Source organism: Anomalospiza imberbis, chromosome 5 (genome assembly GCF_031753505.1).
Source record: "Anomalospiza imberbis isolate Cuckoo-Finch-1a 21T00152 chromosome 5, ASM3175350v1, whole genome shotgun sequence".
In the NCBI taxonomy this organism is placed as follows: Eukaryota; Metazoa; Chordata; class Aves; order Passeriformes; family Viduidae; genus Anomalospiza; species Anomalospiza imberbis.
This window is the reverse complement of record NC_089685.1, coordinates 43,250,945-43,275,198: the sequence shown is the minus strand read 5'-3', so window position 1 is coordinate 43,275,198 and position 24,254 is coordinate 43,250,945. Positions and strand designations below refer to the sequence as shown.

Sequence of the window (24,254 nt, the reverse complement as noted above, 5' to 3'; positions counted from 1 at the left end):
AGAGCTCCCATCCACCCTGGAGGCTCACAACTGTGGCACATTCCCTTTGCTCGGCAGCTCTGCTCTGCCTCTGGCCCCTTGTCTTTGTGGACCTTGCCTTCAAATCTTCCTCCCTGCTTGCCTGGGAGATCTTGGCTGGCTTTGCCCAATAATTGAGATGAACGATTGCTGTCCCCCTGGGCTAATTGCACATGTAATCTATTCTTTCCTCTTCTCTAGGGCTCCTGTTTGCACAGAATAAAAGCCAAGCACAGTAAAACCACAAAAAAAAAAACCAAAACCCAATCAAAAAAACAGATTTTGCTGTTTAAATGAAAAGAGATAAAGGGCAAAAGGAAGGAGAGGCCAGAGCAATTTTCTGCACTCATTCTTTCTAGATGCTCTTACTGGAACTATGAGGAACACATGCTTTTCTCTATGAACAGCTTTTCTCTATGAACAGCAGACCTTCCCATCACTGGGAAACTAAACACAACGCTAAGAATTGCTTAGTAGAGTTTCATCCCAAAAGGATGCTGTTGCACTGTCACTCTATGAAATTGACTTCTTTCTGTATAAAGCTTACTAGGAAAAAACTCACTCCTATATTTTGTGACCCCCTATAGTTCATTGCCATTTGCTGTGTGCCAGGCAACTACCTCTGGTTCTTGCACTCAGAGTGACTCTCACTGGCACCCTATGCTAATTGTATCAGATAAACATTACTGGGAACCTAGTAGCTGAACAAATTTTCTGTACTATACTTACATATTAGTTAACTTGGTTTGATCTGGAGTGAAAATGTGCTGATCAACTCTGCAAATAAATAAATGGTTGTTAAGGTTGGATGCCTGTTTCCTGCTTAGGAAAGAGTACTCTTTTTTGTTTGGTATAGTTGTGACAAAATTAGTTTTCTATATGATATGTGGTGGACTTGACAAGCAACTGTATTTAGTAATTAATTTCTGAAACACTAAATAAATAATAGAAGTTATGAAGGCTCTGTTTATAGCTTTGGCTACATTTGAGTAGCTGAACATGGTAGTTTTCCTGGGTTAAAACCATGTAAATGTTGTTGAATACTTAGTGACTTGTGAAACAAAATACTGTGAATAGCAAATTAATAAATGAGTGCTATTTGTGGTTATCAACATACACATTCATTATGTTCACTTTGCCCTAATATTTAAATCTATTAGCATCCAGATGCAAAGTTAAGAGCAGAAAAGTGTCAAAAGTCTTCATGTGTCCTTCATAACTGGTATGTGAGCCTGTGCTAGTTGAAGTGTGATAATCCCATTTAGAGGAGTGCTCTCATCTTGGATACTGGAGAGCCTTGGTTTAATGTTGGAGTACACCACAGTTTGTAGTGGCATAAGAAACCTAAGGATAACATATAAATGTAAAAATGCATATTTGAAATGAATTAAAGGGACAGGGGCCTTAAAAAAGTTAGGCATCCCACTTACATGATGTCCCTTTTGCACTGCTTGAATTACAGGAATTACAGGGAGGCTTTTAGCTCTTACTCTGGGGGTGTCTCAGTGTAGCTACTGTTATGGGCTGAAGTGTGGATTGGAGTTGGGCTCAGAGTTGGCATGATAACCACATGAGTTAGGAGCCAGTGTGTAGTCCAGCAGTCAACACCAGATGCAATAAACTGTGAAAAATTAGGTGAATGGTACTTCTGCTAAGTGGCAGCTTGAACAGTCCACAAATGTTTAGAGATACATAAAGAGGAACATAACACTGTTTTCATTTGTGGGCTAATAGGTAGAATGAGGGCATTGATCTGCTAAATTTCCACTCTGGTAAGCTTGTAGTATATATGCTGGAAAGAAAATGGATGATTTCTGATTCTTAAGGCTGTAGAGATCTGATTTTCTTGATGTGGTATTTATCTGAGTGGCATTTACCAATTAATTATATGAAAGGAAAAAAGTGATTCTTAGTTGTCTGGCCCATATTAAAATCAGTTGTTTCAATATGGAGATAATCAGTTTATTAATAACTGTGCTTTAGAGTGGATTTTAATATCTCCTTTTTAAAGACCAAACTCCAGATGCTACCTTGTATTTGGAATAAGAATGGGACTTTATGAAAAGTTGTATGGGAAATTGTTTTGTTGTGCGGGGGGGAAGAAATTGCAGAACAGTCCTTTTTATTTTGCTAAATAAAATTTTGTTGCTAGTATGCAATACTGTTGGGGAAAAAACTCACTGAATAATGGAATGTGCCTTTTGCAGACATTTTCTAACATTTTAATTGCAAAAACTCTTATTAGAGCATGAAAGAATTAGTATGAATCTTCAAAATTGCATTTACTACTTCTTAAATGTTTAAACAAAATTTACCATTCTGTATAAAAATAAGATGGAAAAGAAACATATTTCATATTTTTGTTTGTTTGTTTTTCCTTTTTGTAATAGGGCTTTATTTGTCCTCTCTGTATGAAGTCTCATGGATCAGCGGAGGAGCTGTTCAAGCACTATGAAGCAGTTCATAATTCTGGCATTGATTCAACTCACGGAGGGGAAGGTCATCTGTCACTGGAAAGGTAAAACAGAACTCCTTTGTGCATGTGCTTTTGTGCCAGTGTTGAGCTGCTTCTAGTTACGCTGAAGGTCTTATTAATTTGAACTTATGCAGTCAAGTATTTAAATGTTCAGGTCCCATTTCCAACTAGAATTAAAATGCAGCTTGTAACTTATGTTGTCTGATACTGACCTGACAGTAAGTGAAAATCAGATACATGTGTTTATGATATTAAGCCACCTGTTTCTGATTCAGTAGACAATGCAGCATTACAGACCAGAATGATTTTTACAAGTGTGGCAGAACAAATATGGGTTTCTAACATAAAGCTGAAATATCATCATTGGAGAGTGGAGAGGACAACCCTAAAGATAGAGAAGAAACCCAGTTTTGTCCCTAGTTAATTAGGGTACTTACTGGGTAATTACAATATCTGTGTTTGCCTAAATAGCTTCCCTTATTACCTAGTTATTTGCAAATCTGAGAAGTTTCTATGTGTGCCAGTAATTCTCCTTCTGTGTTTCAGTAAATCTCTGCTGATCTTCAGAAATCTTAACTAGTTTATTTAAATTTTTTTTGTCTAAACTGTATTATTAAATACATCCCTAGGAAGATTATCAGGTTGTTCCATTTTTGAGAGCAGTGGTATGTAGCAGGAACTGATAATGTGAAACATTCTCTAGAAATGTTTAACTTAGTAGTCTGAATTGATTTGGGAAGGTTTTTCTTGGGGGTAAAATTTACATAGGTTTCCCCTTGCTTCCTGCTAATTCTTTTTCAGTTCAGTGCTTGTTTTGTGCTGCTGTAAATAGCAGTCCATACTGCTGTTTTGTCACACTCCCCCATACTCCCTTGGTTTGTACACAGGAGAGTCAGAGTGAGCAGCACAAAGACACAGCACGTGATCCTGTGGCTTCTGCTGATCCTGGGAAGTAAACAGTTCAAATGTTTTGTCACAAGTAGAAATATGGCCTCAAATGACAAAAAATTAAATTGAAAGACATACATATATTTATGTAACTAGCTCAAGAGAGCATGGCTCTTCAGTGACCAAAGAGTGTGTAAGATAGCATGTTTCAGTTGTTACCCAAATGCAGATCTCTATCTCCCCAGTAGTGAGCAAAGCTGGCAAGCCAGTAGGAGCCAGCATTAGCAGAGGTCTTGGATGAATCCTTCCTTGTGGAAAGCTGCCTTCTCTCTCAGCTGTTGTATCAAAAGAAATCAAAATTGGGGCTTTATACAGGATAAAGTGATAGAGTACTAGTGAAGTCATATTGGGCTTCTGATATACATATTTATTCAATAATGAATATTCTTTTCATGCCTGATTTAAGTCTTTTTGGAGTAGTTCAACTTTGACCTGAAGTGGTACTTTTGTAGGATAATAGCATTCACGTGGGAAAATTATTGGTCATAACTATATTGTTTATATAGCTTATGAAATACTTATTTTTATGACTGCAAATTTCCAAAGCCAGCCAGATGTTGACTGGTGAAATTTAGTTATTTTTCCCTGGCTCATGACAGTTTAAGGACAACTAGTTTTGTTTTCTCTCACATAATTGAAAAAGTGGACGAGGTCAGGGAGTTTAGATGGAATAAAGGGAGTCTGGTGAGAGCCATTGTGTAACACATGAGCTATATTTTCCTATTAGTATGGCATTCCTTAATGCTACTAATTTGTGTGCTTGCTTGAGAAAACTCTCATTCAACATAAATATGTTTTTCCAAGCCTTGGAATTCCATATTAAAGAAATATTGCAGCCTGCAGCAGGGAGCCACTCCACTTGCTCTCCATGTGTGAAGCTTATGTGCAATTCTTAGGACCAAGATTGGGAGGTGAAATTCCCTCTGTAGTAAACAGGACAAGTTAAGTACTGGGGATTACAGTTTCCTCTTCCTCTCACTCCCCAGTAAACTATGATGAATGAGTTCCAAGAGTAAATCGTATAGCTCCCTTCAGTGTGATTCAGCAAGGCCATCAGTACTCAGTACTAGGGTGGAGACACTGGCTTTACAAGTGGGAAACCAAGTGGACCATAATGAAAAGGCACTAAGGATTTTCCAGTTGGTAGGCTCAGATGTGTTGAGAGGAGGAAAGGATACTCACAGTGCTAGCAAAAAAAGGAGATGGGGTGAGGATTTGGCTGATGGGAAGAAAAGCAAAGTTACAGTGCCTGTAGTGATCCCTTACACGAATCCCTCCAGACCCCCCCCCCATCCCCCCTCCTCCATGCATTTTCCACTGGTTAAACTAAATTCAGGTTTCATTTTAGAATGGTTGAGCAAAATTTTGTTGGGGATATCAAGGCTGTAGAAGGCTCCTTAAATAACAAACTGATTCCATTCTCCTCCCCTCCGCTTTCCCCTCTACTACAAACTTGCTTTATACAACTCAAACCCTTCAATCTGTTGTGAAGACCAAAGCATATTAAATGCTTTGGTATTGCAAGTCTGGTATATGTTCACTTCAATATAGCTAACTGTTCCACCTGCTTTGTTATTTATAATATTAGATCTGAGTCTTAGCTCATTTATTTAATTAATACTGATGAGAAAGTGACTCCCTCTTCTCCACCCACAACCAATGTACAGGTTTTGGAATGCAGCTACACCTGTGTCAGTAAAGTTGTATTTGCAAACCTCTAGTAAATGTATCACACAGGCAGAATCATGTATACATAACAAAATTTTCCACTGAAAAAAATTAGATCTTACAATATCCTGTGTTTGTTTTGTCATTAAAATTGATGCACCTTGGAGTTCTTGCTCCACTGGTTCAAATGCATGTTTCACTTGCTACTTGATGACCCTGACCTGATGTTAATATGCTAATGTAGATTAAATTTATTCCTCACCAGTTTAGCTAAGGAATAACTTGCTTTGGTGGTTTCTTTTCTCCTAAGTATGAGATAATTTGAAAGAACATCTGTGGAGGAGGGGATAATGCACACCAGCAGCAATAAAATTTATAAAACTGAGAGGATTTGTTGGCACTGGTACCCTCACGTATATATTCTGTGTAATCCTTAGTGTTGCCACTGTACAAACAATAAGAAAGAGTATTTTTGCATTATTTTAATGACCCTTGTATTCTTGATTTGGAGTGGCTGTATCTCTGTAATGCAACATTATCCTTGTGTGTATAGTTGTGCAGCTCTGTAAGGAGACCTGTGATTTTAAAGGGTTCTGTGTCAATCAATTACTAACAGTTCTAGCCTTGGATTGTGCGTTCTTGTGTGGCTGGAGGCTTGAGCATGAAATTTGAGAATTTAAAATTCTAAGGCTTTAAATATTCAGACCATTAAGTGAATATGCCTGTGGGGCATACCAAATTGCTGTGTGGATGAAAAATTATGTAACTGCATATTTCAGGAGTAAGATAGCATGCTGTCGTTTAGCAGTGTTCCTTTACATGATATGGAAAGAGAAAGAGAAGAAACCTGTCCTTTTTGTATGAAGGCATGCAAACCATTTAAATGTCCCAATGCGTAGCATTGTCATTCTGAACTCATGTGGTTGAGCTGATGCACTGATATAAATTTGCATTCTGTTTTCATTAGACTTTTTAAAATATCTATTTCTTTACTTTTTATCCATTTAATATGTTTGGCATTTTTTAGGAGATGTGCAAAATGATATTAATCTTGTTTGTTCCAAGTTTAAAAAAAACCCCTAAAAATAAATATTTATAATTATGTAAGTTATATTTATGTAGTACATGACTATCAGTCCAATTACTTAACACACCTTACAACTTGTATGTAATTGACAAAATATAACCACTGTGTATTCATTTTCTCCACTCTGTGGATATATTTATTCAGAGATGAAGTATCACTGCTCCGACAAGAAGTCCAAGACTTGCAAGCTTCACTGAAGGTTGGAAATGTATTTTACTTGCACTTGGTTCTTTGTTTCAAATTGAAGTGTTCCACTGTATTAAGCAACCAAATTTATAGTCTCTCTCCCCATCTCCTTTTTTTTTTTTGTTATTATTTTCCCACTCAGGAGGAGAGATGGTATTCAGAAGAGCTGAAGAAAGAACTAGAGAAATTGCAGGGGCAGCGGCAGCAAGTAATTGCTTTAAAATACTTGAAGCAGGTTTATCGTCAGCATTGACATTGAAGATTAAAACCTTTTTTGTAAGGCACGTGGCCTGATTTAGTTAGTTCTGTAATTTAAATATTGACGTGTTCTTGCAAACAAAGTTAGTTATCTCTACACAATGTAACTGTATATGTAAATATAAAGAACAAAGTCAGAATAGATACTATTATCTATTCCATATTACTTACTACAAGTTTAGTTTAGACTTTTCCTTCTGTTGACCTTATTAAGAACTCAGTCTATTAAAGAAAATAAATTGAATGTGGTGTTTCATTTTTTATGAGAAAAGGCTATGGAGTCTTTCTTGTGATAACTTTTGGAAAACAGCAGTGGTATTTCATAGGTGTCCAGCTGAGCTCAAAAAATAATGCAAGGCAAATTGTAGTTTGTTGTTCCCTAAAGGAAGCTCTTTTTTCATTACTATGAGCTGCTTAGATGCGGCATAGTTACAAACCTCCAAAATTGCTTTCTGACAAAGCTCCCTCTCAGGATGTACTTCTTGATGTCTGTAACCTCTGGTTTTAGGACGGATTTCTATATTGAGGAAAGGGAGGGGGAGGGCATTCTTACTGGAGCCTTACGAGTGGAAACCTTAATAGTGTAGCAATATATGAAATGAAAAGTCATCTTGGCCTTTTCGAGTCTTCCAAATACAACTGTTTGAATTCAGGTATTTTTATACTGCTGTGCAGAATTTGAGCACAGAAGTCTTTGTTTCCCTGTCTTTTCCAAAAAATGGATGAACTTTGGAAGTAGTAGTTTATATTCCTACTATCTAATGCTGCATTTATTCTGTTTTCTTAAGGAATCTAAATCTGATGGATTGACAACAGCTACGTCTACAGGTGGCTAACATTTTATTATATTAACTTCTGCACAGCTTTGGAATTTATTTTGGTTTAGCTTTTAGGTAAATTAGCACTTTTGCTAAATTAAAGAGCTAGAAAGCTGGAATGTTACAATTACTGGCAAAAAAAGTTAATTTTAAGATCTATTAAGAACTATTTATGTTAAGCAGTAGTCTGGGGAAATATTCCAGGGGCTCAGGGTTTGAAATTTTTAGAAGCAAAACAGGAGTTCTGAATCTGAAAGCAGTTTTCATGAGGCATTTTGAACACTTCTTTAATCATTTCATATATTCAAGCAGTCAGATATATACTATAGCACTGTCCTATATAAACTATAGCATTTTTCAGTGATGTTTTTCTGTGCTCATCGCTAGCAAAGAAAACAGTGAATTTTTTTTTTTTTGTTTTAAAGACCCATAATTTTTCCTCTGTTTTTCTCTTTGAGGCTCTCATAGAATAAAATTTTACCTATTTATACATAAAATATCTGAATTATATTGATTAAAGCTTTTAATTACAGTTCAGGGCTTAGAGTTCAACATCATGTTGCAGTGATCTGAAGAACTATTTGTGACCAATGAAAACCAATATGTACTTCATCCTGCAGAGTACTCAGCTAGTGACAGTGACGTCATGCTTGCAGATATTGAACTTCAGTGAAGTTGTTCACTTTGCTAAGATGATTAGATGTTAAGGGATTTTTGATTATATATTCACCTCTCATGGTTAGTTATGAGCATGAGGAACTGTACTGTCCTAGTTCTTCTAGAAAATAATACTGTTCTTTTTATGGAAATAGAATCATTAGAACGGCAACTAGAAGAGATCCAAGTAGAAAATTTTAACATTAAGCAAATGAAAGACTTATTTGAGCAAAAAGCAGCACAACTGGCCACGGAAATTGTGGGTAAGTGTATTAGAATGAGATCTGATTCTCTTCTTTACTTGTGCAATTTGTGAAAGGGATCGTTTACTCAACTTCTTTCTTATTAGATCTTAAATCAAAGTATGATGAAGAAATCAGCCTTCGGGACGGTGCAGAACAGAAAGTGACAAACCTGAGACAAGAACTACAGAAAGAGAGAAGTACAGTAGAAGACTTAAAGACAGAACTGGTATTCACATCACATTAATATTTTTGCTGTTTTCAAGTCAAGGGAGGGGTTTATTTAAGTGCTTGCAAACACAGTTTTAAAGCAGTGAAACACTATTGAACTTGAAGATATCTGCTTGTGGGCTGAAAAAGTTGATCTGCATTTTCAGTGATTTTCCAGTGAGAAATTTCATGTTGTTTCTGACATATATTAAAATTCACCCTGCATTATGTTATAGTCTTTTTATTTGATGCTCTGCCCTTCAGCATTTCTGCAGTGTGTTACACATATAGATGTGCTGCACTGACCTGAACTTGGAGCATGCCATTGCCACAGCTATCTTTAGGTCCCTCTTTTTCCATGAGGTGTTATGCTCTGATTGTCCTTGAGCAGCTGGATTTTTAAGAAGTGCTCTGAGAGGTGTTTTGTGACGTGGTGGCTGAAAAACTGGCAGCTGTCATCATCATGCCTATGTTAATCTTGTCCCTCTTGTGCTTGGCTGATAATACCAATGTGTGTGTATTCCAGCATTTATGCTCCTGATGACTTTTATAATTCAGCCATGGCTCCAGGGAGTAATCCCAGTGACTCAGCAAGTTCTAAAGCAGTAATGCAAGGAATTTCCTAGTTTGTCACACTCAGCTACTGCTTAGACTCTGGAGGAAAGTAGGACTTGTTTATCCCCTTCTTCCCTGTAGCCGACTGCCCTTAAGGGCCTATTGGCCTTGTCCAAATGCTGGACCTATCCATTCCTCCCTGTTCAGTTGCTTCTTGTCTTGCGTTTTCCTTATCATTTATTCTGTTCCTTTTCTCTACTAAAGATGCCAATACTCCTTTTCTCTGCTTTCTTTAGTGCTCCTAGTTGCCGTCCCTCTCCTTTCCCTCCATACTGTTTCATGCTGAGGGATGTTATGCTGCTCGAGAAGCAATTAACAACAGATTTTACCTGTGGGTTTCAGATGAGCCATATCTGATAGTATCTTCAAGACTCTGCCTTCAGCTGCCCTTTTGTTTTGTCTGTGGTGATTTTCTGGAATAATTCTTGAAGACAGGGGCAGTATCCTGTATCTAGCCATCTGCCTACATAAAAGTTAAAAAAATTAAATCTTTGAGACAATTTTCCTTTTGTCAAATTTGGTTGAAATCAATTAGCAAGATCAAAATTTATCAGACAAAAATTAAAATTAGCCCTTAAATACAGTTTTCTTTGGGAATTATAAGCACTTCTCTGTGGTTTTGGGTTTTTTATGGGGCGGTTTTTATATATATATATTTTTTAAGCCTAGGTGTAACACTGTATATGTCACCTTGTCTATAAATGGATGATTTGATAGATTTTTAGAAATGACATTGACACTGGAAGCATGTCTGCCATTGTGATGTTGCTCACTGCTCACAACTTTTCAGCTACAAAGGCCTGGTGTGGAAGATGTGGCTGTCCTGAAAAAGGAGCTGGTCCAAGTTCAAACACTGATGGATAAAATGACCCTGGAACGTGAAAGAGAATCTGAAAAGCTGAAAGATGAGTGCAAGCACTTGCAGGCTGAGCAGGCTAACTCTGAGGTATAATAATCATGCATAATAATAATACATTAAGATGTGATTTCTAGCTTTGTCGTGGTTATCATATGAAAATGGAAAATAATAATTAATCACAATGAAAAAGCATTTTTCTTAATTAAATCTTCTCACTTCTTCAAAAGCTTTGGTTATTCTGCTCTTCTGTCAGTTATGACTTCCACTTGCATACAAGCAGAGGAAAAGGGATGCAACAACTCAGATTTGGATCTTTAAGAAGACTCTACTCCTCAAACTGTATCAAACAGCTCCTGGCTAAAACACAATTTTACTAAGTAAAACACAATTTTGCTAAGTGTTATGCATAAGAAAATAAAAACTGGGAGTCCTTTATTGGCACATTGGCTGCAGTGCTTCAAGTGCTCTTCAAGATCACATCAAGGACTGAAAGTTTAAAGTGGTTTTTACACCATCCTTGGCTGGTTTTACAGGCTGGCTGGGGATACACATATTAATACTGGTTTTCAAAGTGAATATCTTTAAAATAAGGTAAATGCTCAGTATGGGTGAAAATAACAAAAATCGTACTAGCCCTATATGAGCATCTTCAAATACTGCAGGAGAGGGATGTGAAGAATAGTACAGTCCACAACTGTCACCTAAATCTGTTGGGTGTTTATACCTCTTTTCAGAGCTGTACCTGAAACTGGCATCTACATATTTCACTTGAATATTTATACTGAGCGGTTCCTTTCATCTTTAGTTTTTCACTATAGTGGCTCCTGCATAGTGAATGTGTTATGAAAACAGCTGCACTGCTTTGGAGCTAAGCATTGCTATGAATCTCTGCTTATTGGGATTTGTTTGAATATCTTAGAAATCTTCATTAAATGCAGCACCTGGGCTTGATTGTTAACTTGAGTGCCCAAAGAAGTAAACAGAATTAGTAGCCTAAATTGAGGGTAAATTTAATAAAGCCAGGACTAGTGTTTTTTTGGGTTTTTTTTCCCCTCCCACTAAGCAAAAGCATTAGAAACACTGGAATATTTATAAAACAAATTTGAGGAAGTGTGTCTACTACACTGCTTCTTTCCATCTTTCCATGTTATCCACTTTATTTTTCTGCTTTCTCATAGAGACACTTAAATTTGAGGTGAATTTTTTGGAAAGCATTTAATTTTTATAGCAAATTTCTGTCATATCAAGACCAATTCAAGTTATTATTAAACAGAAGCATTCCTCGTTTTTTAATGGTTCATTATTCATACAAACACATCAGCAAGAAAATACCAGGACTGAATATTTACCCAGGATGTGTTTCCCTCTTAAGAAAGAAATGTGGGATGGTCTTACTGAATTGTGAACAAGAAATGGATCTTAATGCATTTAAATTACGATTCTAGCTGGAAAGCCTGCAGTGGTGTCCTTTGTAAGCTTCTGCACATTTTCTGCATTATATTCTCTCAGTATGAAATAACCATACTGTTTTCTGATAACTTCCTGGAATGTTTGGCCAAAAATGAGTGATCCTAGGATGTGTTTTAGCTAACAGCTCTGTTATGAAACAGTGTTGTAAAGCACAGCATTACAGAAAGTCAGTTAACTATATGCAGTCATATACTGTGTTCTTATGTTCTCTTTGGTGTTCCTTTTTCTGTAGGAAGGTTGTTAATTGGATGGTAATTGTCTGTTACTTCTGTTCTGCTTTAGTTCGCTTTTTATGCATTTGTGCTGAAATGTCTGCTTATGAGAACAATAGGAAAGAAAACTTTTTTTAAAAAGGTCACTACTATATAGTGTATTTGAAATGAGTGCATTCACACACAACATGCTTTAGGGCAGCTGTGCCCTAAAGTGCTTTTCTTGTTTTCTTCCGTTACTGTATTGAAGTCACTGCAGTCATTGATATATTCTGTTCTGTACTGATCCTGTTTAATGGGATAGTATTGTTCCTCTGCTTATGCTAACCTGCAGGGTTGATGTGTCCAAAAGTCACACGCCAAGTTTGCATCAAATGCCAGACTTGCTTCTAGAGCCTTTTCCAGCACATTTCCCTTCCTAGAGTGGCCAAGATTTTGGCCATGTAACTGCAATTACTTGGAAAGGTCTCACCTTTGCCTAGAACTGTGATAATTATTAATGGATAATCTGTTATGAAAAATCGTAATCATCAGTTTTGGGTTCAACCTGGCATTTGCTACTGGATTGAGTCAGATTTTCATCTTCCAGAATAGAACATAAATTAATCTCAGCTGGGAAATTACACTCAGTGATACTTCTGATGGTGTTCTGAGCTTAGTTTACAGGTGATTTTTTCCCTAGGCTTTTTATTTGTATAGAAAACGTAAAAACGTATTTTTATTTTGCTACCAGACATCTTGCTTTTGTTGGATTATGCATGGAAAGCTTTGTTTTAAATGTGGATTTTTCTTTTTGTTTTTTCAGGCTACCATTAACCAATTAAGAGCTGAACTTGCCAAAGGACCTCAGGAGGTAGCTGTGTATGTTCAGGAGCTGCAAAAACTTCAAAGTTCTGTCAAAGAGCTAGAACAGAAGAATCAGGTGAGAATGCTATTATTTCCTATGCTTGTCAGCTCATATTAAAATGGAAACACATCACACAATGCCTTTGGAAGCACTGAAGACTGGCTTATTGCAGGAGTTGAGAATTCCTTTGCCATTTTGTTTAACAATTGGACTATTATACTGCACAAGCAAACACCATATTTTAATGATCATCATATCCTACAACTGAAATTCTTTTGGTTGCTATGATTCCAAATTTTTAATTGATGTAGTTTATGCTTACCTATCATTAAGCAGAATTGCCATCTCACACATTAAAAGTAGTACTCTTGGAAATAATACATTTGCCTAAAAATCACAATTTGAAAGATATTCTGAGTTATCTTTGTTGGTTTTCCAGTTTCTTAGCTTTTAGATTGTACTTTTGTCATATTTTTAGGCCATTTACTGGCATCATGAATGGTAGAAAATGGAAATTAATTCCAGAAACTTCTCAAATTCTTTGAGAGCTGTTATCAGAGCTCTTTGAGCTTGCTGCGTTTTGTATGTGTGTTTAGAAGTCATGTATTGTGGGGGTGAAAATGGAAATAAAGGGGGACAGGAAACAAGGACAAAGATGTGTACTGCTTTATGTTGCATGTAACACTAGATATGAACTGGACATTATATACATGCATTTACTAGGAACCTTGTCAGCCTTGGAAATAGGAAAGGGCAGGGACCAAACAGTGTATTTAATGTAATCTAATATTAAAGCATTTGCAAAAAATATAAGAAGGTGCAATTAAAGTTTGGCAAATGAAACTACCTTTATCAGGATGACTCTGTTTGGCTCACTAAATCAGGTGTGGAACTGAAAAAGTAAGAGTTGTCATGCCGTAATTTTCCACAGACTAGCAACAATGAAACAAGCTTTTGGTATAAGTGGTGTTGTAAAATACAGAGCCCTTTCCTGAATCTGTTGGTATTTCATTAACAATGAGGAGTGAAATAGATTGATGCATAACCACACATTTAGAGAGAGTCCTCTGCTATGTCAGTTTAATGTCAAACACATCTTGAGGAATAGGAAGAGATGAAGTGGCAGTGAACTGCTTTTCCTCTTGCAGTTTTAGTGACTTAAAGCAGTTTACAGCCATCTCTTAATGCAGCTTTTTGTAAGGTGGAATCCATAAGAATTATATGCTAGCTAAGGAATTTTGGCCCTGGAGGAGTTGGACCTAGAACTGGAAAAGGTAAGACTAGCTTCCAATTTGAGAAATTGCTTTCAATTTGAACAGTGTGTCATCCTTGAAAAATCTGTCAGGGAGGAGCCATTAATTCATGACAGAACACATTATATGTAGAATATATAGAATAATACATTTCATAGGAGCATTGATTTATAATCCAGTTGCAATGTGGGAAGATATTTCTGTGCATTGATGTGAAGATTTTCAAGCTCATCTGCAACCTCAAGCAAGAAAGCTGTTTCTTATATTTTCAGGAGCTATACTAAGAACAGAGCTATATGTAAGTATATAGGATCAGTTTTCTGAGACCAGCTGGAACTCTGTCATTTTTAAAGCACAGTAATTATGGGGCTTGGCTTGCCTTGCAGAGGCCAGTAAGGGCCTGTAGCCCAGAAGATAGCTAGCATGGAAAGCTTTCCAACTTTTCACCAAGCAATTGCAGTTGTAATTAAGTTGATTTGAACATTCAGGGAAAATAAATTAGTTTTCAGGATATGGAAATAGAGTTTGTTTTGTTCTCAGTAAGAGGAAGTGAATTTATGTGAGAATATGAAAAACAGTATTACCAGTTGAAACCGTGTTCTCTGTGGGCTCCAGAACCAACGTGTAATACAAGATACAGGTTAATATTTTCTTTAATAATGTTTTTGAGCAAGTTCTTCACTGTTCAGCATCAACACTTAGAAAGAAATTTGAATAATACGTTAAACAGCTGCAAGCAGAATTGTACTTGAATTGCTATGTAACTCTTCACAGAGTCTGACTGAGAAGCTGCTGAAGAAAGAACAGGACTACACCCAGCTGGAAGAAAAACACAATGAAGTATCTGTGAGTAAGAAGAATGTGCAGGCAAGTTTTCACCAGAAGGACCTGGACTGCCAACAGCTTCAGGCAAAGCTGTCTGCATCTGAGGCCTCAGTACAGAGATTGCAGACAGAGCTAGGTGAGAAGGCAGAAGCAAGCCAGAAACTTAAAGAAGAGCTGTCTGAAGTAGAGGCAAAGTACCAGCATCTCAAGGCAGAATGTAAACAGCTCCAGCAGCAGAGGGAGGAAAAAGAGCAGCATGGCCTGCAACTCCAAAGCGAGCTCAGTCAGGTAAGTTTCCTTAAGCCTTCTAGAGCATCCTGTTTGAATAGTTCCCTAAAACCATCTCATAAGTTAAAAAAACTGCACATGTTTATTTCTTATGGACATGCATTTACATTTCCTTATTTGAAGGAGAGTAATCAACCAGCACTTGTATTTTACTACTCTATAGAATTTGAGAAAAGTGAGTCTTGGTTTTACATTAGAACTGAACAGTGTTTGATTTAAGTCTGAGTAGTGTATATAGTAGGGAATATCTAGTGTGAAAAGCCAGGGTCATTTGAAATCTTGATATTGCTTCCTTAGTGTTTCTCCCCAAACATCATCTCTTTATGTTGCTGATAGCTGGGAGAGCACCCAGAGCCTACATCCCCCCCATCAGAACCTATTATTCTTCTGAGTCAAATGACTTAGAGAAGTAGGAGTTTCATATAACATTGAGCATTTTGAAACTTGAGGCTGGTTGAATTCAGTTTTTCTTTTTTTGGAGAGTAATGTGTTAGACTGGAGAAATATTTGTGTATCAGTAATCATGTCCAGTCTTAAGATGTAAAAAATTATATATTTGTTAGTATGACATACTTAATTTTAATTTTGTTAAAGCTTATTTATTTTAAAGTGAGTGTTTTTGAGTTTTCAAGCCTTTGTAAAATCTGAAACATATCAAGTTGCAAGCTCCCTGTGTATAGTTTATCTTGGGAGAACTGTGACTTGGCTGAACCACATTTATGTGTGTATTACATTCCCAGAATGTCTTTTCTTCTCCGATCAGTCTTCTGATAGGGTGAGAGGCGATAATTATATTAGTTATCTGCATTTGGTGAAACTGCCTGGGCAATAGAAGCATAGCCAAGTGGTTGAGCTGAAATCTGTCTTCAGCCTCAGAGGGCATTTTCAAGAAGGATTTTTGGGGTGGGAAAATTAAGGAGGAGGATGTGAGTAAGGCATTGCTGAATGAATTCCTATGAAAGGAAATGGAGGCATGACACATTCTCTGGTGATACCACTGGGAAGGAAGACAGCCTAAGCAAGAAATCTTCCACAAACTGCTGGACTTCAGGATGTGTTTTAGAATTGTATAGTAAAAGAATAGAGCAAGAAAAAACCCCATTATACCTGGTATAAAAGAAAAGAAAAACCAAGCATAAATATATTTTCCCTTCTCTTCCTGCAAAGAAGAGTTACTTTACTATTGTAATGAAAAGACTAAATGTGTCATGTTTGTTCACTTGGTACTTCACTGGAATTACCTTTTTATGCATGTAGTCCATTAGCTTACATTTAGAATATGAATTCTGTTTAGGGAAGTATATGTATAGTTGTTTAGTCAAATCACATTTTTTAAGAATCTTTGTCATCTTCTCAAAATTCATTTGAATGAGTGCATGTCTGGTTTAAGTTTGTACATTTTAGAATTTGGGTGATGTGGAAGATGTGATCTCAATGGAAGAAATTTCAATTACAGTGTTGGTTCCAGCGTGGCAGTTGGAGGAGGGTGTGGACAAGAGAGTCTGGACTCCTTCAGTTTTGAAGAAATGTTAAATGTTAATAAATTCTGTTGAGAAAACGTGAATCTACTTGATTATATCTTTCAAAGTCTAGATATTTTTTCTTTTTTTTTTTGCCTTCTGTAGCATAGGTTAATCCTGGCTATTGTGGTCTTGTTTGCTTAAACAGGACATGTCATCTAAAAGTTCTTCAAAAATACTTAACTATGCCTGTAATAAAAGTAACTAGTGTAAAATATTGTATACTGATTTCCCTCTTTCCAAACATTTTCTCCCAGTATCAGCATAGCCATGAATAATTAATAGTTATCTTGTTGCACCCTTTCTTCAGTAGTTTTTTTCTAGCAGTTCTTGTTTGTATTTTTAGTGAGGAGGAAATATTTATAAATTGGTGATCCTGCAAGAAAAGACAAATGTTCTTTGTTACTGGAGGAGAGATTAGGGTCTCTCCTCACTCTGTCCTCCCTCTTCTCCTACCTCTTTCTTAACTGTACAGTTACCCTTAGCAGTCAGCATCTTGGCCACATGACAAACAGCTTTTCACTCATGATTTTTGTGGTTGTGGGCAGGTAATTTAGCTTGATTTTTTAAGAAGGTAAGAAATGGATATATTTCTTTCCCTGTCTCCAAACCCTTTAAACTTTTGCATTTTTTTGATAACTTGAGCTAAATTTTGATACATGGCTCAAAGGACTTCAGTGTTAAATTCTTTGGGAAACAGACAGCAGGAGAGAGGCTTCACCCCACCTTAATGCCTGGGTGGAAAGTGTAATGGTATCACAATCACTGTTCCTTTTTCTGCTCTGCTAGGCAGCCAGTTAGTCAAAGAGTGATTGCTTGCAGTGAACAGTAAAATTGGGCTGCCTTTTGCATAGATATTAGTAGGGACTTAAGGAAAGAATGAGGAAGGTTTAGGGGTATTGAAGGGAGGACCTGAGTTAAAAGGTGAATGGTTCAAGGGCCTTGGACATAAATGCATAGGGGGAGCAAGCTTCATTCGTAGCTTTCCCACAACCTATGGAAAGTTCTTGCTGTGCTGCAAGGACTGATCCTTTCTCTGGTTTTGCACTGAGTTAACAGGTCATTGTATCCTTGAACGTGTTCGTGTAGAAGTAGGCAGGAGGCAACCCAGGATCTATAGTGGCAGTTTCACATAGAGTAAGCTGACTTTGTGAAAGGAGCTTTTTAGAGCAGTGAATTGTAAAAGGCCATCCATGCACTTTGAAGATGGTGCAGTACTGCTTTTGATTGATAAAATCATGAAGCAGGTTTGTGTCCAGCTGGAAGAGCACATCCACCTACTTACTCTTTGCTGGTGGAAGGTACTGGACTATGAGCCACCAAAGTTGCCGTGTACCCTACACTAACTGTTCATGTATCTCTTCTCTTCAGAGAATGAATGCCACTGATGTAGCCAGCTCAAGCTAAAAATTACGCTCTTAATATTCTAGCAAAACAGTGCATTGTGGGAGGCAGTGGAGCAGGTAAAGGCAGGGTGCTTCAGCCACTGGATTTACAGGAGTCAGTTGGTGAACTGGATAAGCTGAGATGGATCAAAGCATCATTGTTTTACATGATAGTCCTTATACTTTTGAAGGACCACCCTCTTTCTGTTAAATCTCTGTAACTTGTTTTGAAGGGCTCCTGCAGATAAATGAGGATGTTTCTGGGTCCTTCCAACCTACTTTTTTGAATGTCTCTTCTTGGCTGTGCCGTTGACGCTGTTTTTTAACATGATTTGTGTTTCTGAGGTGTACGAGGTACATACATGACTTCAGGAGGTTATGGACTTGTTTTGGTCTGGGTTATGAAAACTTTGCATGAACCTTGCACAAAATGAGTCTATGTCACTGTCGGCTAAGGAGTGACTGAAAAAGTGGATGACTCTTTTTTTGCAGTTGCACAGTAAACTCCTAGAAACAGAGCGCCAGTTAGGGGAAGCACATGGGCGGCTCAAGGAACAGAGGCAGTTGTCCAGTGAGAAACTGATGGACAAAGAGCAGCAGGTGGCTGACCTACAGTTAAAACTTTCTCGTGCTGAAGAGCAGGTAGGGGTTTTATGCAGATTGTATAGTTTGTTCTGGTGATATGTCTGTACACACACTTGTGGTGATATTGCAGTTTATAAAGTTTGTTTTTCATGGGAATTTCCTTTGACTAATGCTGTCAAGGACTTACAGTAAAATTATCAAAATCTGCTTAGATGCTGCTTGTCTTTACAGATGTATGTGTGTTTGTGGTGCTTAACAAATGAACAAAAGTTGTGCATTTTGCACTTATGAGCTTTGTCTAAGGGTCTTATGAAAAAATAACTTAGGTGCATATAGGCCCATAGGGGTAGTTTTGTATGTAGATATATTTTTTTTAAGATAAAGCCCTACATGAAGAAAAAGTAAACATGGTACAGCAGGTCACTGATAGTTAATAATCAGTGTGGGTTGGATGGGCAGAAAACACTTGTTTTTATACATTTTTTTTTAAATTAATATCTTGTATATGTTGCTGATTTTCTGCTGACTTAGGGGGATTGGCCAAATATCTGAGTGGTATGTTGTCAAATCTTTAAACTTTTCTGTAGCTAATTTGCCAAGCCTTAACTAGTATAGAAGTGGAGAGACTGCTAAACTGAAGTTGCTACTAAAATAATGACTGACAGTTGCTACTGAAATTGCCAAAAAAAGTATTGATAATGTTGTTTTACAGGTATCTATTATCAGTCATGTTACATCTTAACAACTATTGCAAAAAACATACTAAAAATTTCTTATGATTTAGATTATTTGAGAGCTAAATTACATGCATCTGATAATTCTTTTATAGTTCTTGCTTGTGATATAGAATCTCACCGATTAATTGTAATGAATGCTTTGATTAGATTTTGATCCAGTGTTACCGAGTTTTGTTTTTAAATATCCATGTTTAGACTAAAATCTTTTATAGTTAGAGTGAACATTGAGTAAAATTGGCATACGGAGTGGTGCTTTTTTTCCAATTATTAGTCTGGTTTGTTTGGTATTTGGTTTTGGGTTTTTTTTTTCAGCTAAAGGAAAAAGCAGCAAATTCCACAGAATTGCAACATCAGTTAGAAAAGGCAAAGCAGCAGCACCAGGAGCAGCAGACACTTCAGCAAAATACAACAGCAAAACTACGAGAAGCCCAGGTAATGTAGTTATGTATCCTTGTGTGAAATTGGGTTCCAGGGTTTCATTATGCTAAATACTTCTTCTTTCTAAAAGTGACTTGCAGGAATTAAATTAGTTTCAAGAAATTAACTTAGAAATCTGGAATAGAATATACGGAAAGTGTTTGATAAATTTATCCAATATTTTTATGCATTAGGCGCAACTTTTAAGGTCCTTATAATTAAACACTATTATCTTCTTGTCTAGAATGATCTGGAGCAAGTACTACGACAAATTGGAGATAAGGACCAAAAAATTCAAAATCTTGAGGCTTTGCTTCAAAAAAGTAAGGACAACATCTCTCTGCTAGAAAAGGAAAGAGAGGACTTATATGCCAAGATTCAAGCTGGTGAAGGAGAAACTGCAGTTCTTAACCAGCTACAAGAGAAAAACCATGCATTGCAAATACAGGTAAGAACTTCAAGATCTGGTTCTTTTCATTAATTCTCATTTTTGAATCTTATTTCCTTTTTTTTCTATCAGATATTACACTAATCTTTTCTATACTATTCCATTTCTTTAAACTTGCTTTAAAAATCTTACTGTAAATTTCACATAACTTGTGTTTTGGTGACTTCCATGCTATCAGTGTAGGGAAAGGAATTCCTAGCTATTTCATTTGTATATATGCTAGTAATATGTACTTACAAATAGTTATACACATAACTTTATATATGTATTGGTATATGTGTATGCTTGTAAAAAAACTATAAATATAGTTATAACTGTATGTAAATAAATATAATATATGTTTGTTTTACTCATTTTAAAAAGAGGTTTGATTCCTGCTTTCAACACCAAAATTCAGTTTAGCCTGCATCTGTTGTCTCCTTAGTATTTTGTTTCTGTTACATTAAGGCCAAATTGACAATTCCCTTTTGCTTCTATTCTCAGCCGGTAACCTATTTAAACTCTGGTGTTGTATACAATATAGCTTTACTGTAATGGTTCAGGAAAAGAAATGTGATAGCATTGAGTCTCCAGAGCCATAATAAGACACACTAAAATTAAGTTTTTACTTCCTTGGACATGCTGTTCCAGCCTTCCCACATTGTTTTATTTCCCACTGCAGGTAACTCAGCTGACAGAAAAGCTGAAAAATCAATCAGAAAGTCATAAACAAGCCCAAGAGAATTTGCATGAACAAGTGCAGGAACAAAAGGCACAACTAAGAGCTGCTCAAGATCGTGTGCTTTCCCTAGAAACAAACATCACTGAACTAACCAGTCAGTTAAATGAAAGTAAAGAGAAAGTGTCACAACTTGATGTGCAGGTAATGGATCTCTGTATTTTATGGTGATGAAAAATTCTGGTTGTGATTGCCCACTTCGGAAAATATGTGTTTTTCTACAAGGAAATGCTTATACTAACTCCTGAATACTGCTGATTTTACTATTACTGATGGCTATCAAAAAATTAGTATGAGCTGTGGTAAAACAGATGTTTTAGTGAAGTACAATTTATCTTTCAGGTAAAAGCAAAGACTGAATTGCTACTTTCGGCAGAAGCATCAAAAGCTGCTCAGAGAGCAGATCTACAGAACCATCTGGACACTGCCCAGAATGCACTGCAAGATAAACAACAGGTAATAAGCAACACATAAATTTTCCATGTTACCTAAAAACTGCTTAAAAGCCTAAGAATATTCTGTTTACAAACTCAATGCACATATGAGTAAGGATTGGGAATGATAATTTAGGATATTTTAACCATGTGGTATGCATTCAATTCCTTTTGCTGCTCTGGAGCAGATGTATTTCGCAGTGCAAGGAATTTACTTGGGAGTCCACCCCTTGCTGTAGGGTTATTCTTCAGAATCCAAGCTTTCCTTAGGTATTCTGGAGGTATCATTCAATTCCTGTGTGTATGCTATGAAGAAAAGACTGTAGAACGCACTCAGTAGAAGCAAAAACTCCTAACTCTTATTGCTGACTCATAAATTTCCTATCAGCTGCTGGTATTCAGAAATAATTATCTGTGTGCCAGCTGACATAAAAACTCAAAAGGCTGGTGACAAAATTACATGTTTTTTAATGCGTTTTAATCCTAGTGAAGCACTGAACTGTCTGTTGAATCAAATACATGCATAGTTAAAATCAGTGCTGCTGTGGTCTTCATGGAAACATCCAGCAGATGTTAATATGGTACCATTTCGTAGCATGGGAATGTAATTAGTTGCTGTAAACAGGAGACAACTTTTTGCAGCCATTAAATAATTAATCAATAACTAAATACATCAGCTTGGTTGGAGAACAGTGAACTTTGATGTAGCTGTCATCATAGTGGTTACTAGGTGAATGTGTTTGTGTCTCTTGCAGAATTTACTTGTTTTGTGTTGAACAAAATGTTTTGAAATCATCTCTGGTCTGTGGGGAACTGAGCATTTCCATATTATTGACTTTTCTCTTTGATGGCTGATTTCATGACAAAGACATCAAAAATTTTATCTCGGTTTTTTAATGTCATTTTCTAGTTACTGCTGTACTAACTTGAGGATTTAGTGCCTTTATTACCTACAGTTCCTCCTCCATTTACAACTTCAAACACCTTTGTTAACATTTAGCCCAGAGCCTGTAAGGTTTGAGAGAATATTGAGGCTTTAAAATAATTTTTTTTCAGTGAAACAGAGGGAATTTGTGCATGTGTTTGTGTTTCTCCTTTCAATATCCTGCCCCTCAAAATAAAAAATAAACATTATTTTCCTTTTAATTTGAACACATTAGATCATTTAAAGCATATATGACATTAGTAATTTTTGAAGTTATTTAGAAAGTAACAACCTTTGTATTTTTGTTTTACCCAGGAGTTAAATAAGGTCAGCGCTCAGTTGGATCAGGTTACAGCTAAGCTGAATGACAAGCAGGAATACTGTACTCAGCTGGAAGCCAGTCTTAAAGAGTACAAAGAAAAATGCCTTTCTTTAGAACAGAAAACTGAAGAACTAGAGGCACAGATTAAGGTCTGTATTGAGCACAGTATCTAGACCTATAGAAACTGATCTCTGCTGTTACACAGCATGTGGTAAAAGCTGTGCTCAAATTTGGGGGGAAGGATTATATCAATATCACTCTTGTGGGTTTTATTTCTCACTAATATTTCCTGATTCGCCATTTAATCCTGTTCTCTTCTTCCATGCTAGTATATCACATTAAAAAGATAGGCCTATGACACTGCCACTGTTGTGTAATTTCCTCTGTGTGTGCTTCTACCAACCTTTCTGCTGCTTGGAAATTGTTATGCGAAGGTCCCAAAATCATAGTTTTCAAATTGAACTTACACATTTTACAAGTAGTAGCAGGGAATATGTGTTATATTGGCTAGCCCTGCTTAACACCACCTGTCTGGTTTAATTTATTTCTGAAGCCTTTCAGTAGGCTTTTAGCAAGATTTATTTATCACTACTGCATCTCTTAACTTGATCTGGAGTTTTGCATTCCATTTCTGAAATCAGTTTTTATTTTAAAGTCCACATACTTCTGGCAGAAGGTTTGCAGAACTTTTTGGTATTTTCAGTTAAAGATATGGATTAGTCTTAATGCTCGAGAGCTTTAAAATTTGGGCTTTGACCTTTGTTCACTATTTAAAAAAAATCTTGGTAGTCAAAATTCATAACACACAAAAACATATGATTCAGGGATCATGGGAGCCATACAGAACTGGTTTTACAGTGTTGTCTATCTGTGAGGGAGGTTAGTAGTCTTTTTTGCTCAAGATTGAGTTGGGTGTTTTTCCTAGCTTTTGTGCTCTATAGAAGAGAACAAAGATTGTTTTCCCTGTATGAAATTTTAAATCCAAAGCTATTAAAAATTAAAACTGTCATGCATTTCATTATCAGGATAATTATTTTGTTCTTCCATCTCTTCTTTTGGACACTGGGTTTTTTTCTTGCCTACTTTGATTTGTGTTTTCAGTTCTCATTCTTTTGCTCAAGTTTCACAAACAGCCAATGGACACAAATGCTTGGGAGAAGTACAGAGCATGCTTGTGTATGATTTTATGAGGTTCCTGGTAGCTGAAGTTTGAAACTGAGCAGGGTTGTGGATGCTGTCAACAGGAATGCAATTCTATGTAAAATCTTGGCATTATCACCATTCTTTGAGATTATTCCTGTTCAATGTTTAGCATTAAAAAAAATAGAAAAAAAATTGAAAACAAAAGGCCCTTTGGAAATTTTTGGAGAAACTTGGCCACTTTTTTTTGTGGCCTCTGTTTGAAAGCAGAAGTGCCTGTAAAACAGTCAGTATGTTGAAGAGACTAAACAGTGCCCATTTGCTGAAGGCTCCTGTGTTCTTTATATTCCATGTGAGTGAAAAAGCTTTGGAAAAAAAACAGAAGAAAAACCTCGTCTAGTCAAGCATAGAATTTCCTCACCACTGTAGTTTGTGTTTTTGCTTCTGCTGTAAAGCTTTTTGACTATTACTTTGCAGTAAAATGCCTGCTTGGCCTTTTATTTAGAGATGCTTTTAGAATGTTTTACCACAATAGTTCTGTTCTGGAGGAGCAGGCGATTAGAAGGAACTAAATAGTGAAAGATAAATTGCAAAGTAATGAAACAGATGATATGTGAGAGTTGTGACTGCTTTCTACAGTTAATGCTACTCACAGACTAGATGACTTTGCTTTTTATTGCTATTTT

General features: G+C 36.5%; 1 protein-coding gene across 6 annotated transcripts in view; it reads left to right on the top strand.

Annotated features, from left to right (window-relative positions):
* The window catches only part of EEA1 (early endosome antigen 1), a 66,494-nt gene that overhangs the window by 18,587 nt on the left and 23,653 nt on the right, over nt 1–24,254 (top strand). For 4 of the 6 annotated variants that reach the window (XM_068190372.1, XM_068190370.1, XM_068190373.1 and 1 more), the window contains 15 exons: nt 2,409–2,536; nt 6,342–6,396; nt 6,526–6,591; nt 7,430–7,469; nt 8,272–8,379; nt 8,466–8,587; nt 9,974–10,129; nt 12,530–12,646; nt 14,599–14,937; nt 18,335–18,484; nt 19,477–19,596; nt 19,826–20,029; nt 20,691–20,891; nt 21,090–21,203; nt 22,422–22,577. In XM_068190372.1, the coding sequence (XP_068046473.1) occupies nt 2,409–2,536; nt 6,342–6,396; nt 6,526–6,591; nt 7,430–7,469; nt 8,272–8,379; nt 8,466–8,587; nt 9,974–10,129; nt 12,530–12,646; nt 14,599–14,937; nt 18,335–18,484; nt 19,477–19,596; nt 19,826–20,029; nt 20,691–20,891; nt 21,090–21,203; nt 22,422–22,577 (2,076 nt within the window). Of the gene's footprint in view, nt 1–2,408; nt 2,537–6,341; nt 6,397–6,525; nt 6,665–7,429; nt 7,470–8,271; nt 8,380–8,465; nt 8,588–9,973; nt 10,130–12,529; nt 12,647–14,598; nt 14,938–18,334; nt 18,485–19,476; nt 19,597–19,825; nt 20,030–20,690; nt 20,892–21,089; nt 21,204–22,421; nt 22,578–24,254 lie in introns of those variants that run through there. The other 2 variants (XM_068190371.1, XM_068190375.1) reach the window with 2 other exon arrangements.